The sequence below is a fragment of the Acanthochromis polyacanthus genome, chromosome 6 (genome assembly GCF_021347895.1).
Source record: "Acanthochromis polyacanthus isolate Apoly-LR-REF ecotype Palm Island chromosome 6, KAUST_Apoly_ChrSc, whole genome shotgun sequence".
Classification (NCBI taxonomy): domain Eukaryota; kingdom Metazoa; phylum Chordata; class Actinopteri; family Pomacentridae; genus Acanthochromis; species Acanthochromis polyacanthus.
In genome coordinates this window covers 23,979,083-23,996,360 of record NC_067118.1, presented here as the reverse complement: position 1 = coordinate 23,996,360, position 17,278 = coordinate 23,979,083, and the positions used below count along the sequence as shown (strand labels likewise).

At 41.3% G+C, this 17,278-nt stretch overlaps 1 protein-coding gene across 1 annotated transcript; it reads right to left on the bottom strand.

Moving 5' to 3' along the window:
- Positions 1 to 5,945: 5,945 nt before the first annotated feature.
- Positions 5,946 to 14,083, bottom strand: ccn5 (cellular communication network factor 5). The gene is made up of 5 exons (XM_022189776.2): positions 13,813 to 14,083; positions 12,523 to 12,739; positions 11,763 to 12,011; positions 7,835 to 8,076; positions 5,946 to 6,807 (listed from the first exon to the last, which is right to left on the bottom strand). Exons 1-5 carry the CDS (start codon positions 13,873 to 13,875, stop codon positions 6,520 to 6,522), a joined length of 1,059 nt encoding a protein of 352 aa, XP_022045468.1. The 5' UTR covers positions 13,876 to 14,083; the 3' UTR covers positions 5,946 to 6,519.
- Positions 14,084 to 17,278: the final 3,195 nt, after the last annotated feature.

The following is a 17,278-nucleotide window of genomic DNA, read 5'->3' as shown; positions in this document are numbered from 1 at the left end:
TTAGACTTTATTTGGAATCGCAGGAAACCTAAGGTTAAATTAGCAATATTACAATTTGCAAAAGAGCAAGGTGGATGGGGCTTACCAAATATAGAATACTACATACTATCCCCTCAAGCCAGGATTATCTCCTGATTGGTCAGTGAAGGTTCAGATTCCCCTTGGTTTGACATAGAATTGTTTATATGTAAACCCTTTTTTCCTGTAAACATGTTGGGTAAAAACCTGAAAGAAATCCCAAATACTGCTAAGAACAACCTTTTGATTACTAATGTATTGCTGGCCTGGAAAAAATTTGTGAAAATATTCAATAACAGTCACCCTCTTAACCTTACAATGACACTGACAGATAGTGGGAGGTTGGAGAACCCAGGCGCAGACACAACAGACAGGCAAACTGGTGTTAAAGGAAAGGGATTTTATTTTTTTCCAGAATCAAAGCTACAATGTAACTGAAAATGGGACTGAGGTGGCAAAGCAAGAACCAAGCAGCTGAAAAACAACAGAGCTAATGGGAGGTACTCACACACCAGGGAACTGATACTGAGTGAGCAGACAGGCTGAGGTCCATCCAAAACAACTGAGTCGAAAAGGGGAAATCCCCAAAGTGGGTAAGCAGAAAGGTCCATAAAAATGATGCAGTCCAAAGGTGGTAGGGTATGTGGGGAATGGAGTCTGGGATGACATGTGAGTCTAACAATGATCCAGCGGAGACTGAGAGGGAGAACAGTGCTTATATAGCTGAGGAGGGGAACAAGTGAGTGGTGTTGAACTGATTTCCTGCAGCTGACACCCACAGCAGCAATCAGCCGGCAGAGTGCAGGCAGACAGAGGGCGAGCAACCGGGAGAGAGAGAGACAGGAGGGGAAAACGACAGACCGAGGGAGCCAGAGGTACAAGACAAGTAGGGAGGTGAAATGGGGAGCGATGATGGGAAAAAGGAAAAAAGGAGGAAGAAGGGCAGGAGCTGGAGTGGGATCATAACACTCTGAGCTCTTGCCACAGGGTACAGGACTAAATTTTAAACTCTGGTGAAGAGCAGGTATTTTTCGAATTTTTGACCTCTTCGAGAAGGGGAAATTTAAAACTTTTGAATCACTTAAAACTCAATACTGTTTATCAAATAAAGAATTCTACAAATATTTACAGGTCAGGCACTTTGTGTATATGATGAACAATTCATTAGAAATCCCAAACGGTTCTCATCTGTTAGATTTTTTTTATCAACTATACGCAACAAAAACACTTCATATCCAAATTCTATTCTGAGATATCAAGCTTGAACCCAAGTAAACTTTCATGGTTATAAGAACATCATGGAAAACATGACTCAGATGTTTCATCCATGATGATGGGTGGGATGAGATATTGCGGTTGCCTTCCAGAATTTCGATTTGCAACAGGTATAAGGAGTTACAATATAATATTTTGCATCATGTCTACATATCTCCACATATCTATAGTTAGTATAGAACAGGAACCTCACCAAATTGTCCCAAATGCAAATCTTGCATAGGCACCAGGCTGCATTGTTTGTGGGAATGTAAAAAAATCCAAACGTTCTGGAAGGCAGTATGTGTAAGTGTTAGTAAAGCAGTGGGTCAGCAGGTGTCTGTAAACCCACTGTTGTGTTTGCTTGGCAAGTTTCCTGCTTCTCTTAAAGCAAATGAAAATGTAATCCAGTTGTTTTTAATGTTAGCGAGAAAAGCCATGGGTTGGAGAAGACCCTCCTATCTCGGTGTGGAAATCTCTGATCTCAGAGGTTGTGACTGTGGAAAAACTTTGACATTATATTTATGGAAGGACTCATCTTTTTTCTGTAGAAATGGAAGAAGCCACTGAGACTCTTGGGAGTTGACTATAACCTGGACTTAAATTTGTAATATGATGGTCATTTGCCATATTTTTGAAAAGGGAACAGAGGGCACAGGTTTGATTTATTGTTATACTTAATCACATAATATAGGATACTGCACTCTGTGCCCCAAATACCACAAATTCCTCCATCATAGGGACCTGTTTCGCAGCCCTGTTCCTATAATGTTGATGCTTGTTTACTGTGTACTGTTTTGTTTGGACCTTTGTCTTGTGCTGTAAAATAAAAAATATAAGAAACAGAATTTCCAAAAACAGATGTAGGCACACAAATAAGAAACTTAGGAAACAACAAAACCATTAAAAGGCAAAGTTTTTAAAAATAGATAAACAAATAAAACAATAATTAGAACATTTAAGTTTTGAGCACAAACTCATCAAGTTAAACAAAAGCAACTGGAAGTAAAATAAAATGAAATCAAACACTTGAATTAATGTAAGGGGAAAAATAAATCCAGTTTGTCACTGCTCTGTGAGTTATTTCACATGGCTGGTGAACAGTGAGTAAAATGGGATTGTCCAAGCTTTATAAAAATTGAAGGCATGTGCATTGAAAGACAGTAATGAGTAGGGCTGTAACGAAATGGTCAACTCACGAAACGATACAAAATACAAAACAGGGCTCACGATACGAAATACTCACGATATGAAATAAAGATCAAAGAAAATCCCCAACAGTAGGATGTTATGTAAAAATCAAATTTTCATCATGGTAGTTGTACTCGCCGCAGTATACAGCGAACTGTAGCGGCATATTTTGCACACAGTTTTTGTTTTATCCGCAATCTTCTCACCGTTCTCTTGTCGTTTACATAGGAAGCCAAAATAGGTCCACACAACCAATTTATTTGACGAAGGAGCGTCAGCTAATTCCTCAACCTCGTCTTCCTCCGTTTTGAAGCGAGTGTTTTGCTACGGTAGGCGAGGAGGGTCAAAAATCATCAGTCTCAATGGTGCGCGGCACCCCTTCCCATTTTTTATTTCATGCTTAACTTTCGTGCGTCTTTGAATTTTATTTTGTCATTTTTTATTTGTTACACCCCTAGTAATGAGGTATTGTAAAGGAGTACCAAACCAGCAAGGGCTTATAAAATATCTGGTGAAGATAAACTAATAATATAAAATCAGCTTCATCTCAAGTAAAACCATGACAACAAGTAACATACTCTGACAATATGAGAAGTGAAAAGGAAATTAGCCCTATAACCTATGTTTTTTTTCAAACTTGTATTTGAAAAAAAAAATGCATTTATGAGTGCTTTTGTTGTAAGAAGACGGAGGGCTTCACTTGAGAGAGATTTACCACATCCTGTGGTGCAGAGTTGTCTTTGCAGACACAAAAGTCACTTGTGTCAAAAACAAGTACATGCTGTTTCTCTGACACTTTGTGTCACGAATAGTACTGCCACCACTGCTGCATTTTGTCTTCTGTTACAACAAAATCTGTGGAGTCAACAAATGTTGTTGGCTTTGTTTGTAGTTGTCAAACTATTTAGTAAATGTTAAATATCAGTGAGAAAATTTTACTAACAGTCTAATCATGTTTAGGCTGCCATAAGGTGTTCTTTTTTAGAGACTAACAACACAACTTCTGCTCTCATCGTGTGTCATTCCTAATCCACAGTCATTAAAATGATTTAGCAGCATGGAAAAAAAATTATAACATTTCTGTGGTCTACTCTCAGACTGCAATGAGTGTTTCATCAAGTATCTGACAACAGTGGGTTCCTGCTAATGAGTTCACAACAAATATCGCAAGTTTTCAAAGTCTAACATTGTGCTCATCCATCAGCTGTACCTGCTTTATCCTGTAGGGGTTGCAGAAGGGGGCTACACACTGGACACATCTCAACATTCGCACATACAGACAATACTCTACTGACTGTGGGAGTAAATGGGAGCACTCACAAAGGCCCAAAGAAAACATGCAAAATCCACACATTCAGAACTCTTTGCTGTGAGGTAAAAATACAACCACTGTATTACTGAGGTTATGAAAGCATTAGGAGAAGGTGCAGGAGTGGACCCAGAGAAAGAGTTTAGCTAAGAAGAAGTGGGACACTGAGAGGACTGAAGAGAGTAGACAGGAGTACAGGGAGATGCAGTGTAAAGTGAAAGTAGAGGTGGCAAAGGCCAAACAAGGGACTTACGATGACTTGTATGCTAGTTTGGACAGTAAGGAGGGAGAGACTGACCTGTATAGGTTGGCAAGGCAGAGAGACAGAGATGGGAATGACGTGCAGCAGGTTAGGGTGATAAAGGATAAGGATGGAAGTGTGTTGACAGGTGCCAATAGTGTGATGGGAAGATGGAAAGAGTACTTTGAAGAGTTGATGAATGAGGAAAATGAGAGAGAACGAAGAGTAGAAGAGGTGACAGTTGTGGACCAGGAAGTAGCAAAGATTAGTAAGGATGAAGTGAGAAAGGTATTGAAGAGGATGAAGAGTGGAAAGGCACTTGGTCTTGATGATGTACCTGTGGAGGTATGGAAGTGTCTCGGAGAGGTAGCAGTAGAGTTTCTGACTGGGTTGTTCAACAGGATCTTAGATAGTAAGAAGATGCCCGAGGAATGGAGGAGAAGTGTGCTGGTGCCCATCTTTAAGAACAAGGGAGATGTGCAGAGTTGTGGCAACTACAGAGGAATAAAGCTGATGAGCCACACGATGAAGCTATGGGAAAGAGTAGTTGAAGCTAGACTAAGGGCAGAGGTGAACATCTGTGAGCAGCAGTATGGTTTCATGCCAAGAAAGAATACAACAGATGCAATATTTGCTTTGAGGATGTTGATAGAGAAGTTCAGAGAAGGTCAGAAGGAGCTGCATTGTGTCTTTGTAGATCTGGAGAAAGTTTATGACAGGGTGCCCTGAGAGGAACTGTGGTTTTGTATGAGGAAGTCTGGAGTGGCAGAGAAGTATGTTAGAGTGGTGCAGGACATGTATGAGGACTGTAAGACAGTGGTGAGGTGTGCTGTAGGAGTAACAGAGGAGTTCAAGGTGGAGGTGGGACTACATCAGGGATCAGCTCTGAGCCCCTTCTTGTTTGCTATGGTGATGGACAGGATGACAGACAGGGTTAGACAGGAGTCTCCATGGACTATGATGTTTGCAGATGACATTGTGATCTGTAGTGAGAGCAGGGAACAGGTGGAGGAGAAGCTCGAGGCATGGAGGTTTGCCCTGGAAAGGAGAGGAATGAAGGTTAGCCGCAGCAAGACGGAGTATCTGTGAGTGAAAGAGAGGGACCCACGTGGAAGAGTGAGGTTACAGGGAGAAGAGATCAAGAAGGTGAAGAATTTTAAGTACTTAGGGTCAACAGTCCAGAGCAATGGGGAGTGTGGAAAAGAGGTGAAGAAGCGTGTACAGGCAGGCTGGAACGGCTGGAGAAAAGTGTTAGGTGTGATGTGTGATAGAAGAGTTTCAGCTAAAATGAAAGGAAAGGTTTACAAAACTGTGGTGAGATCAGCCATGTTGTTTGGTCTGGAGACAGTGTCCCTGAGGAAAAGACAGGAGGCAGCTGGAGGTAGCAGAACTGAAGATGCTGAGGTTCTCTTTGGGAGTGACCAGGATGGATAGGATCAGGAATGAGTACATCAGAGGGACAGCACATGTTAGAGGCTTTGGAGATAAAGTCAGAGAGGCCAGACTGAGATGGTTCAGACATGTCCAGAGGAGAGAAAGTGAATATATTGGTAGAAGGATGCTGAGTTTCCCACTGCCAGGCAGGAGGCCTAGAGGAAAACCAAAGAGGAGGTTTATGGATGTGGTTAAAGAGGACATGAAGGTAGTTGGTGTGAGAGAAGCGGATGCAGCAGACAGGGTTAGATGGAGGCAATTGATTTGCTGTAGCGACCCCTGAAGGGAAAAGCTGAAAGGAAAAGAAGAAGAAGAAGAAGACGAGGCCTCAGGTTCTTAAACAGATTGTTCAGTCCACTAGATGTCAGGATGTGAAAAGTCATGTGGTCTGAGAGGAAAACTCCATAGAGGCATAGTGTCTGCAGAAATGAAGAACTGTAAAGAAGACCTCAAACATCAAACAGGTTTTTAACAGTTCATCATAGGAAGATGTTTAGTGTGAACAATTAGTCATCAGTGCCGTTAGAAAAAGTACATGTGTACAAAATATCTTTTTAATCTGTGAGTAATACAGTGTGAAAAAAATATATATCAATCACGAATGCACAATTCTCTGGGAGTAAAAATGCAGGGCATACATAAAATATTCAAATATTTTCACTATACATAAGAGACATCTGTCCAAGAAATATTTACAACAAAACACAAAGTGAGGAAATAAGTGCAATGTCATCTGACTACATACACTAAACAAAACTGTACAAGTTAAAAGCTGTGCTGCTCACGTCAGAGAACAAAATCTGTTAACACAAAGGTGAGAGTCATTTAGTGGGAAACAACTCTGTCAACAAATACGGGCATATATTGCCACTCAGCAACGTAGGTAAACCTTCAGATCTCTTAATGACCACTTTGGTCAAGTGTTCTCAATTTACAGTTTAGGTGGACTGATCAAAACTGTCTTGTTGTTATTGGTCCAGATAGAATTATGCAGAATCGCTGGAGGATTGTTCAGATTTCTCTCACTGAATCAGTCACTGAAGTCTTTCTGTTCTCAGCGAGTCCATGTTGATCAGGGCCTGAGTCCCCACAGAGCGGGGTTAGTGTACGGTGCGTAGGGGCAGTTGCTGTGACAGACGCATGAGTGAATCATCATCACAGCTTGCTGCAGCAGCCTGCCAGTGGGGCAGCGGAAGGTCACCTCAGCAGTGGTGGTCTGGTACGGCGTGCAGCACCGAGAGTCGCTGCACTGTCCGCAGTACCGGAGCTTGTAGGCCCGAGTGCTGTAGCAGCCCTGATGAACGAGTCGGATGGGCCCTGGTGAGGTGTAGCTCACCTCGCAGCGTCCCTGCTGTCCCCACTGGGAAAACAGCATACAGAGGACATGAGGAGAGAAACCCAGTCACCAAAGCAAAGACGGAACGAGGCTAAAGATTTAAAAATGTCAGGGTGTAAAGCATCTTCTTCACTGATACTAACATATTGAAACATAGTAAAGCAATGCTGTTCAATCCAGTGTCTTTTAAGTATCTAAAATAATAATAATAATACACACATTTAGTCCAGCTTTCACCTTAATGCCAGAATGTCTTTGACCTGCACATCAATGTTTTACTGGGAAAATATTCTGTAGAGCAACGTTTCAACCATATAACCATCTGGTTCTGCATAACCCAGCTTAAGTGTTTTCAAACTTCTTGCTTTCTGCAATATGCACTCATGACCGCTATGATTTGGCTAAGCTTAGAGAAAGGTAGTGATTATGACAAATAAAACATTGTTAGTGTATGGTTAGGGTTAGACAACAAAAACAGCAGGGTAAGGTTAGGGAAAGGTCATGGTTTGGGTTAATTAAAGCACTTATGTTAATTGCAGGTCTGTGAGGTGAGATATCCACTCCTTTGTGCAGAATCATCCAGTAATTGCTGCTGTAGTTAGTAGTTAGAGCACCAGACCTAACAATAAAAGTCTTAGTACTTGCCATTTTTATTGGCATTCAGCAGTTTAATTGTAGATTTGGTCTGCAGCAACTCTGCCTCTAAAAATGTTTCTACTCATCTGAATGGCTGAAGATAATTTTGTTACAGTAATTGCATGTGTGAAAAGATCTGGAGACCACAGGCACAAAAACACAACGCAGTACTCAGCTTGTTGATATGTCATCTTACAGCAATAACAGGAGCTCAGCAGGATATACTGTATGTGTTTTGTTTAAGCTGCAATTTATTTAAACTGGGGAAATCTGTCTAATAACAGTAAAATAACAGCAAATTGAGCCACAGATTTGTTCAAATTATTTTAGAAAACTAGACTTTTTACAGTGTAGAGGTGAAACCTGACAGGATGCAACAGCAGAAATAAGCATTCAGGGTGCCGTTGAAGCTCACCGTGGGTCTCCTGGCTGCAGGCTGAACAGCATTGCAGGGCCGCACTTTACAAAGCCGAGTTTCCATTTGCAGCTTGCAGGCAGGATTCTGGTTGGAAACGCGTGTGGAGACTCCAGCCCCACAGCTCTGGGAACAGGCGCTCCATTTGGTGCTCTGCTCTACACAGGTGGAGGTGGGTGAGGCCTGCCTGTTCAGAGGGTGATCCCTCGGCAGAGATGGCCACAACCGTTCTGGTCTCATGGCTGCAACAAAACCAGACAAAACAATAAGTGGAGGAAGAAGGAAATTAAAGGCTGGGGCTGATTCCAAGCTTGTTGACATATGGTGATTTGATATTAAAGGACCTATATAGTGAAAATATTTTTGGATTGTGTTTTGTGGTTGTTATAAACTTGATGATGTAGAATAAAAGCTGCTAAGATATAAAGATATTTACTTGTTTCATTTATAAAGCCACCTCACAACTAGGTAGCCTCCCAGCTTCACAAGCCTGTAATAGATCGATTCAGATGCTTTTTAGCATCTAAATAACTAATAGCTGTCCAACTTAAACTGTGATTAACAGCTCCAGCCGTCAATCACAGTGGCAAAGAGGGTATTCTTCCTAAACGGGGTGGAAACAATAGCAGTTAATTGACATTCAGAGCAAAACAGGCCATTTAGAACACCAGTAAACTAAGGATTATACAGTTGTGGTGAAATCATCCATCCATCCATTCTCTATACACCGCTTTATCCTCACTAGGGTCGCGGGGGTACTGGACCCTATCCCAGCTGACTCAGGCGAAGGCAGGGGACACCCTGGACAGGTCGCCAGTCTGTCACAGGGCTACATATACAGACACACAATCACACTCACATTCACACCTACGGGCAATTTAGAGTAATCAATTAATCTCAGCATATTTGTAGACTGTGAGAGGAAGCCGATGTACCTGGAGAAAACCCACGCATGCACAGGGAGAACATGCAAACTCCATGCAGAAAGATCCCAGGCCCACCCCGGGATTTGAACCGGGGATCTTCTTGCTGCAAAGTGACAATGCTAAGCACTACACCACTGTGCAGCCCGAAATTAACCATTGTCACAGTATTTTGAGCTGAAAATTCGAAAGACACACTGTGGGAACATGAGAGACTTTGAATTTCCTGAAATATTATGGGACCTTTAAAACACAGACTTCGACACTTACTATCTTAATGAGAGAGATGAAAGAATAAACACCACCATCTGTCCAATAAATATGAAGCTACAGCTAGTAGCTCATTAGCTTAGTATGGTATAAAAACTACACTAAACTTAACTGATGTAGGCAGCTAAGAACGTTATTGATAGTTTTACACTGATGCTTTTTTTTTTTTTTTAAAAAAACCAAATCCATGACACTTGATTTTAACTCCCCAAACTAATTTGCAGATCTCATATCAGCTCTCTCAAACTCATATCAGCGGTCTGTCAAGCTCAAATAAGCTGACACTCACAGCTGCACCTTTTTACCTTTTGTCCGTATAACTTTAAGAGAGATATGTTTTATCTCTGACAAGATTTTCTGAATTAGATTTATATGTATTTTTCATACATGTAACTTTTCCAGAGGCTTTTTTTCCTTTTGTTTCTGGTGTTGTGGTTGTGGCACTTGGACACAGACTATGGCAATTCATATTTTTGGATCCAATGACAACTGTACACCTGGTTTATATCATATGTATTTGCCTCCTGTCTTTGTCCAGTGGTTTGTTTGCACAACATTATTCTGTGTGCTCCATCTCTTTTAGTCACCTGTTTACTTTTTGCTCACAAAAATCTCCATCTATTACTCTGAATTTTTGTGCATGAAGAAATCCAAAGCAAATTTCCTTCCCAAGACAAACCTCCAAAAGTCAAAACACTCAGCTGATGGTCAAGCATGACATCGTAGGTCTTGAATTCAAGAACAAAATGTTCCTTTGCTGTTCTCATAATGTAGTTTGACTCAGACTGTGTTTGGAATTCCAGATGTTTTTAGACTGGCTTCATTTCCCTAATAGCTGTTTCATGTGCAAACACACTCACACACCCTGTTAATGGAGTAGTACCGTCATGTGGCTTCATATGTTTAATTGTCACACAGCTGTGGTTGTTGTTATGAAAGATGGTAACTGAAAAAATGTTTTCAGCAAAAAATAACTAAATAATGTGGCTTATATTTGGATTTTGGAAGTTTTCCTTTGGCCAGACACACCCCGTTTTAATGCGAAAAAGCTCCAGTAAAAACTTCCAGACACGACCACCAGTGACAAAACTCATAAAAATGAATGAAGGATTATGTTGCATATGGACTGATCGTCACAGAGTAACAACTGAAGCTGAGGAATCCAGCCGTGGACACACATCTGGCACTGGCACTCAGACACTGGAAAATATGTTGGAAATATCCAGCTCTGATGTCAGGGTGAAATTTAAAGGACTAGTGAAACATTTTGGGAGGTACGCTTGTTTGCTGTCTTGGAACGCGTTTAGGTTTGTTCACTAAATATGAAGCTACATCCAGGAAACAGCTTCGCTCGGCTTAGCTTAGCGTAATGAATGGGAAAGAAGGGGAAATCCTATCTTGGCCTGGTCTAATAGTAACAAAATCTCCTTTCAGGTCCTGTAAAACTGCTAATTAACACATTTCACTTGTTTAATCCCTTACAAAAAGGAAATGCCAGGCTTTGTTCCCTCTGGACGCAGCCAGACTGGCTGTTTCCCCTTGTTTCCAGACTTTGTGTCAAGCTGAACAGCTGTCAGGCTGCAGCGTCATATTTAATGTACACACACACTATTCTTCCTGGTTCAAACAGACGACTTCACACCACCACAGTATTGCCTTTACTGCAGGAGTGACTTGCTCATTTTAGAATTAATTGACAACTGTCAGTGTCTGGCCCCAAGCTATATAACAGAGGTGCTGACCTCATATGAGCCTGTGTGGATCCATGTTCCAAAGTTGAGGCTTAAATTTAAGGGTGACCAAGCCATTCCAATCAGGGCCCCTCAACTTTGAAATGACCTACATGAGGAGATAAGGCTGCAGAAATGTCTCCTTTTAAATTATTTCTTAAAACCATCTTTTATAGACTTTTACTGTTTTTTTGTTTTTTATATTTTTCTCTTTTATTCTGATTATTCTTTTACTTCCATTCCCATTCTTTGTATCTGTATTTTTTCTTCCCCTTTAATGTGCCGTAGCATTTTTGTTGCTTTTATTATTGTATTTGCATCAGCTGATGTTTGTTGTATTGATTAATATACTGACAATGAAATTCTGAATTTTCTGTTTTGTATTGTTAGCTGTGCTTAACTTTTTCTCTACTTGTGATTTTTTTGCGCCCCCCCCCTTTCTGTTTGGCCTGACTGACTCTCTGTTGTAATATTGTCTTTCTGGGTATTAAAACAGTCGCTTCAATCTTCTCATCCGATTCAGGACAACAATTATTACTTCATCTTCGATGTTGGTCTGTCTGTCTGTCCATTTGCAGCATTACTCAAAAACGGATGAAATTTTCATGGAAGGTCAGAAATGACACAAGGACCACCTGGTTAGATATTGGCAGTGATGGCGCTTATAGTCTGGATCCACAGATTTGTTAAAGATTTCCGTATCATTGCGAGATAGCGGCATGGCGTCACTGTAACTATGACCACAAGTGGTTACAATGTCAGCTGCCTGCTGATGATCTCATGATTGTGATCCTACTACAACTCCACCACAGCAGACCATGAGTTGTTTAAAAATTTCATCCGTCAGAAACCATTCAACGACTGAGCAGCCTTGGTAGAGTACTGTGCTCTCTGGTTGCTTTTCTTGTTTTCAAAATGTTAAACTATCACAATGCGTCTGCTGAGAAATATACTTTAAGACATAAACCTATACCTGTATCAGTGGACGTTTGATGATGAACTCACCTGTGATGGCATCCTGAATGACGGTGTTATCAAGGTTTTCACACACCCACTCCCTGCAGCACTTCCCTGGCAGCCGGATGTGCTGTGGGTTGGGACAGTCTGGAGTGGGATGACGTGCAGTCAAGGGACAGGCTGGCACACAGCTCACCCCTCCACCTTTGCACTGGCAGTAGGTGTCACATGAGGGGTAGAACCACTGGCCTTTTTGGTAAGTGATGCCGTTGACTTCACAGACCAGATCCTCCTGACCTGCAAGAAATGCAGCACAGAAGCCATCTTTGCCTGACCACACCTGCACCCTGGATTGATGTGGGAAATTTAATCAGGAAGCAAAAGGATTAAGTTAGGTGAAAAGGAAGGGGACACAGCAGAGGAAAATGAGAGAGAGAAAATGAGGACACTGGATCTGCTGTCCCATGCCAGTAGTTATGTAGCTTTATGGGAAAGCAGGCCTCTGGTGAGAAACTGAGGAGTCTGTTTTTCAATCTACGAGGGTTGTCTCTGCAATCTGTCATGCTCAAAGGGCAGTCATTAGAGGAAATGTGTCAACAGCAGCCCTGGAAATAGAAGTTTTGGAGTTCAGGCAGATCGCCGCCATCCTGCAGACCATCCCACTCGGCTGAGCAGACTTTAAACATAAACTGTCTGTGTGTCACGCAAACCTACCGAGGCTCTACCACCCCCTCCCTGCATGTCCTCCCCTCTGTCTCGCCCACACAGACATGGGCCTTGTTGTTTGCTTGTTAGAGGAGGCACTCACCAACACACTCCCCAGGGTCTCCGGGGAAGCTGGCGCTGTAGTCGCACTGCAGTCCTCTCTGGCTGTCGCAGGGGAACATCTCAGTGCAGGGCTCACCCTGCTGCCTGGCACAAACCTGGCAACACCGGCAGCCATCCTGCACCAGTGGGACTCCTGTGGGGCACTGAGGGGCAGGACTAGGGCAGAGGCAGGGTTTGTCACACAGCTGACACAGCACCTAGAACATGGGAGGCGATAAAACATCAACACAGCAAGAGATGAAAACAAAATTCCACCTTCTGATACTGAAAACATTGCTGTTATTATCAAGACTCAAAGTATCATCATCGTTGAAATGATTACTCTCATTACTACAATTTTAGAGGAGAAGGAGTCAAGCAAATATTATTGGTATTCCCAGAAGCTGCATCAGTATTCAACACAGTCCGGCCAAAGCCCTGTTTCCAATTACAATTATGTGACGGAGCCAAAACACAGGCAAGATCTGGACAAGCCCAGTCTCACTTTAACAAAGCAAATAAACATCCTGTAAAGAAGCAGTCTGCCAATTATCTTCACACAGTGCCTAACAAGGTAATAAGTAAGTGCATAAAGATACGAGTGCTTGCTGTTTATCAACTTTTAACCGCAGAAGAAACATAATGACACTGATAATGCAGACAATCTGTTGCCATAAGTCAATTTTCTTGTCTTTATTACTGAAATTATGAGATTACAATAACCAGAAAGAATCCCACTGAAGTGCTTATGTCATTTTCTGAGAAAAAAAGGGAGATATTTTACGCTTTGCTTTGTCTTGTCTTATCGTAAACAGAATATTTTTAGGTTTTTGACTGCTGGTCAGACAAAAACATGTAATATGATGACAAGAAAAGGGAGATTTCATTGTCATTTCTGGCATTTGAGAAAACAAATCACTTCTTAAGTGTTATAATAATCAGCCCCACATCATTATCTATGATTCTGCATGTCTTCCACATAGAGCTGTCTGTGATCTTGTTATTGTCCTGATAAACAGCTTTAAATAATAACCCTCATTTCAAATCTTCATAGTAGTCACAAGAGGATGTTATGTTTCTTCCCGCACCCAAAAATTATTATAAATACAATAAATTAATTAACTATGAATGAACACTTTATATCATAGTATTCATTGAACCTGTGTCACTTGAGACAAAGTCCTTGTTTGAACTTACACATTTACAGTAAACATTCTCTCTCTCACACGCACAAACATATATTAATGTTATTCAGAACAGATTACTATAAATAAGCAGGAGCAGGCCTCACCTGTGTAGCCACACACAGCAGTACAGCCAAAGCAATCGCACAGTCACATAGTAGCCGGTCCATGAGGGCTCGTGTTGCTGATGGAGCTCAGTCTGTCTCACTGACCTGTGTGACGGTGTGGTGCGACCAGTGCAGCTGTTTGCTAACTGCTCATTCTTACGCCTGCTGACATTTATAAAGTCCTGACTCTGATGTCACAGGCTGACTACTGTGTAAACAGCCACTGGACCGGCATCAGAAATGTTTCACATTCCTCCTCCCTGCTGCCCATTTCCACTTCCAAACACACACACACACACACACACACACACACACACACACACACACACACACACACACACACACACACACACACACACACACACACACACACACACACACACACACACACACACACACACACACACACACACACACACACACACACACACCTCCACCCCCAGCTCTTTCCCCTCTTTTTCCTCTCCTCCCTCTCTTTCCAGTCTTGTGGCGTTCTAAGTTTGTACAGCTTAACATGAGCTAAGGGGAGGAAAACACATTAGCCAAGTCGTCTTCAAGTCAAACAACCTGCAGGGCTTCTGTGGTGACAATTCCCATTTATGCAGACATGATTCTATCTCGCAGATGTTTTCACAAGCTGCTGGTGAGTCAGATATAGCTGCTCATCTTTTGAAAGGACGGAAATAGAGCAGATATTTCCACTATTCAATTTTTCATCCTAAACCCCTCCAAATACTTGTGAAACCTCAGTGCGTTGGGGCCAGACTTAAAAGAAATTCAATCCCTTTCTTTTCTCTGGTTTCCATGGTGTAAACCATGGCAGATGTTGTCATAAAACTGAATCATCGTGATGTCTGCCATTATGCAAGAACCCTGAAGAGACTTCAAATAGGAACCTGGAGGCAAACAGGAAAAATCCTTTCTTAGAGATGACATAGCTGAGCTGCTTCATTATTACATAACTACAAAAGAAGCAGCATGAGATGAACTCAGCTCTGAATACATATGGCATCCACATACATATTATCAGCTTTGTTGAAGAATTCATGTGATCACAGCTGTACTTCATGAATGCATGAAGGAAACGTGGATATAGAATTATTACCACATTCTAAGTCTTAGTACCCCTGCAACAAGATTTTGTGCCTAATTGTGTTATGTTTTGTGTTACATATGGTGTCTTGACTGTGATTGTAGCTGCCGTAACAATGTAATTTTCTGTAAAGGATCAATACAGTATCAATCTTATCTCATTTATTGATACCAACTAAAAGATGGCACACGCTCACTTGAAGAACAGCAGCTCACCTGATGGATGAGATCTGCTGACTCCACCCATGTCCCTTTTCCAGGCATCATGAAGGCTTTACAGATCTGAAATGTAGAAAAGCACACAGATGCACTGCTGGCACTTGCACTGCTTTTTTCATGTCTGTAAATATAGCACACTGCCATCTATAAATATGGACTTGCTCACCAACCAGACAGTATTTTACTTCACTACTGCGCTATTGGTTGCACTGCATCACTTGTTTCTTAGTGTCCTGTTTCTTAGTGTCTGTGTCTTTTTTTTTTTTTTTTTTTACTGTGCCTTGTATGTTTGCATCGGGGTCTGAGAGAAATGGCATTTAAATCTCGTCTATGTCCTGGACATATGGCAAAACTGACAATGAAGTTGACTTTCACTAACAGATACAATAGATGTAATGCCTTATTTTTTTCATGCCTTTTAGACAGATTATTTTACACCAAGAACCCACAAAATTCTGGAAAAGGGCAGGTACTTGGCTCTGACTTTGGATAATCTTCAGGGGAGGCAAGAGGAACATGTAGCAAACAGAATCTTTCTGGTATCTTGTCCATTTTTAGCATATTTGTTTTCATAAAATAAACTTTATTTGAATAGTCTATAGCCTCTGTAGGATACCTGTTTATGTTTAAGTATTCCTAAGTCTATCTTTTATATTTCTACTAAAATCAATGATTTTCACCAGTGGGTGTCATTAGTCACAGATTTGAGCTCATGCTAATGCCATTATGCCAGCATAACACTTCCACGGCTAACATGCTAAAGTTCAACATGTTAGCATGCTAAAGTTTGCAGATTATCTCAAAAAGCGCGATTGAGGCTGATGGAAATGACAGTTCAGTAGTGTCTGGTCACAAACTTAAGTGTTACAAAAATGTTGACCTGCTGATGGGCTAATAAAAGTCTGAGGGTCATAGAGTTAGAGCAATTCATCCTGAGGGAGGCATGAACCGAGTCAACTTACAGACCAACATCACTGTTTATAGAACCACATCAAGAGCGTGGATAAAAACTTTACATTTTAGAAGCTTGCATTAAAGAAATATTTATAACACTGTTACAGATATAAAATGTTTCATGTATGCCATCATAGCCACAACATGCCGTGATCTAAACACTACAGAAAGAAAGTTTGGAGGCAGTCAGAGAAAGAAAGTGTGCCTTTCATTATGAAAAGAATTCAGTCAAAGGTAACGCTAGATTCCTGAATGTCAACATCAGCCATTTCTCACAGATCTGGGTGGCCAGGAAAGACATCCAGTGTTGAGTTATAAATATAATGAGACAGAAAGAAAGATACAGCAGAGGGAAGTGTGTGTGTCCCAGGCAGGTGGACTCCAGGTGGTCAGCCAGAATGGATGTACTGCTTCAACTTTTCTCTTAAAACTATGCTTTCCTAGCCATTGCCATGTGTTTTCTGTGCTCTCCAAGAATGACGGAGACTGGAAGGATTGCTTTATAATAGGTAATAGTTCCACTAGCTGTAAGGATTGGCTTTCAAAGATCTCCAATAAAATCACAGGTTTTCATTTGTGAAGTTTTAGTATTGACTCAGTAGTAAGGCACTATTACAGTTTCTCATGTGGCTTACAGGAAAGTTTTGGTTTCTGGCTCATTAACAAAACTGAAAATATGACTATTAGATGATCAGTTGACTTCATTGTGCTTGATCTATGACTAAACATGGTCTAAACAGGACATAGTCTTAGTGTAAGTCATAATGAAATCATATCTGCCGATTCTAACCAAGTCAAGCAGAGAGGGCTCAACACATTTTCCACAGCACACACATGTTGGAAACCTCCCACACAGTAAAGCATCCCACTCATTGACAGCAGACTTTATGGAAGAAAGCCTCAAATCCCGTACAAGGACCCTACTTCATTTGTGGTTAATATTGTTTTGGTATATGTGATGGTATGTAGGGAAAGCCCCGTGAGTTCCTTGTCGATTCATGAATGTAAAAACTGCGGGGCAAAGAAATGAAATTATTTTCTGTCCTGTAATGTTTTCTGATTTCTGTCCTGTTCTGTCCTGTCATTGATCTAAGTGGTAAAACAAAGGAAAATCAGTCTTCCAACATCTGTCACTGAGGAGCAAAAATGTCTAACACATGTTCAAAGTTGTTGAACAACTCCAAAATAGCTCAGAGTGGAG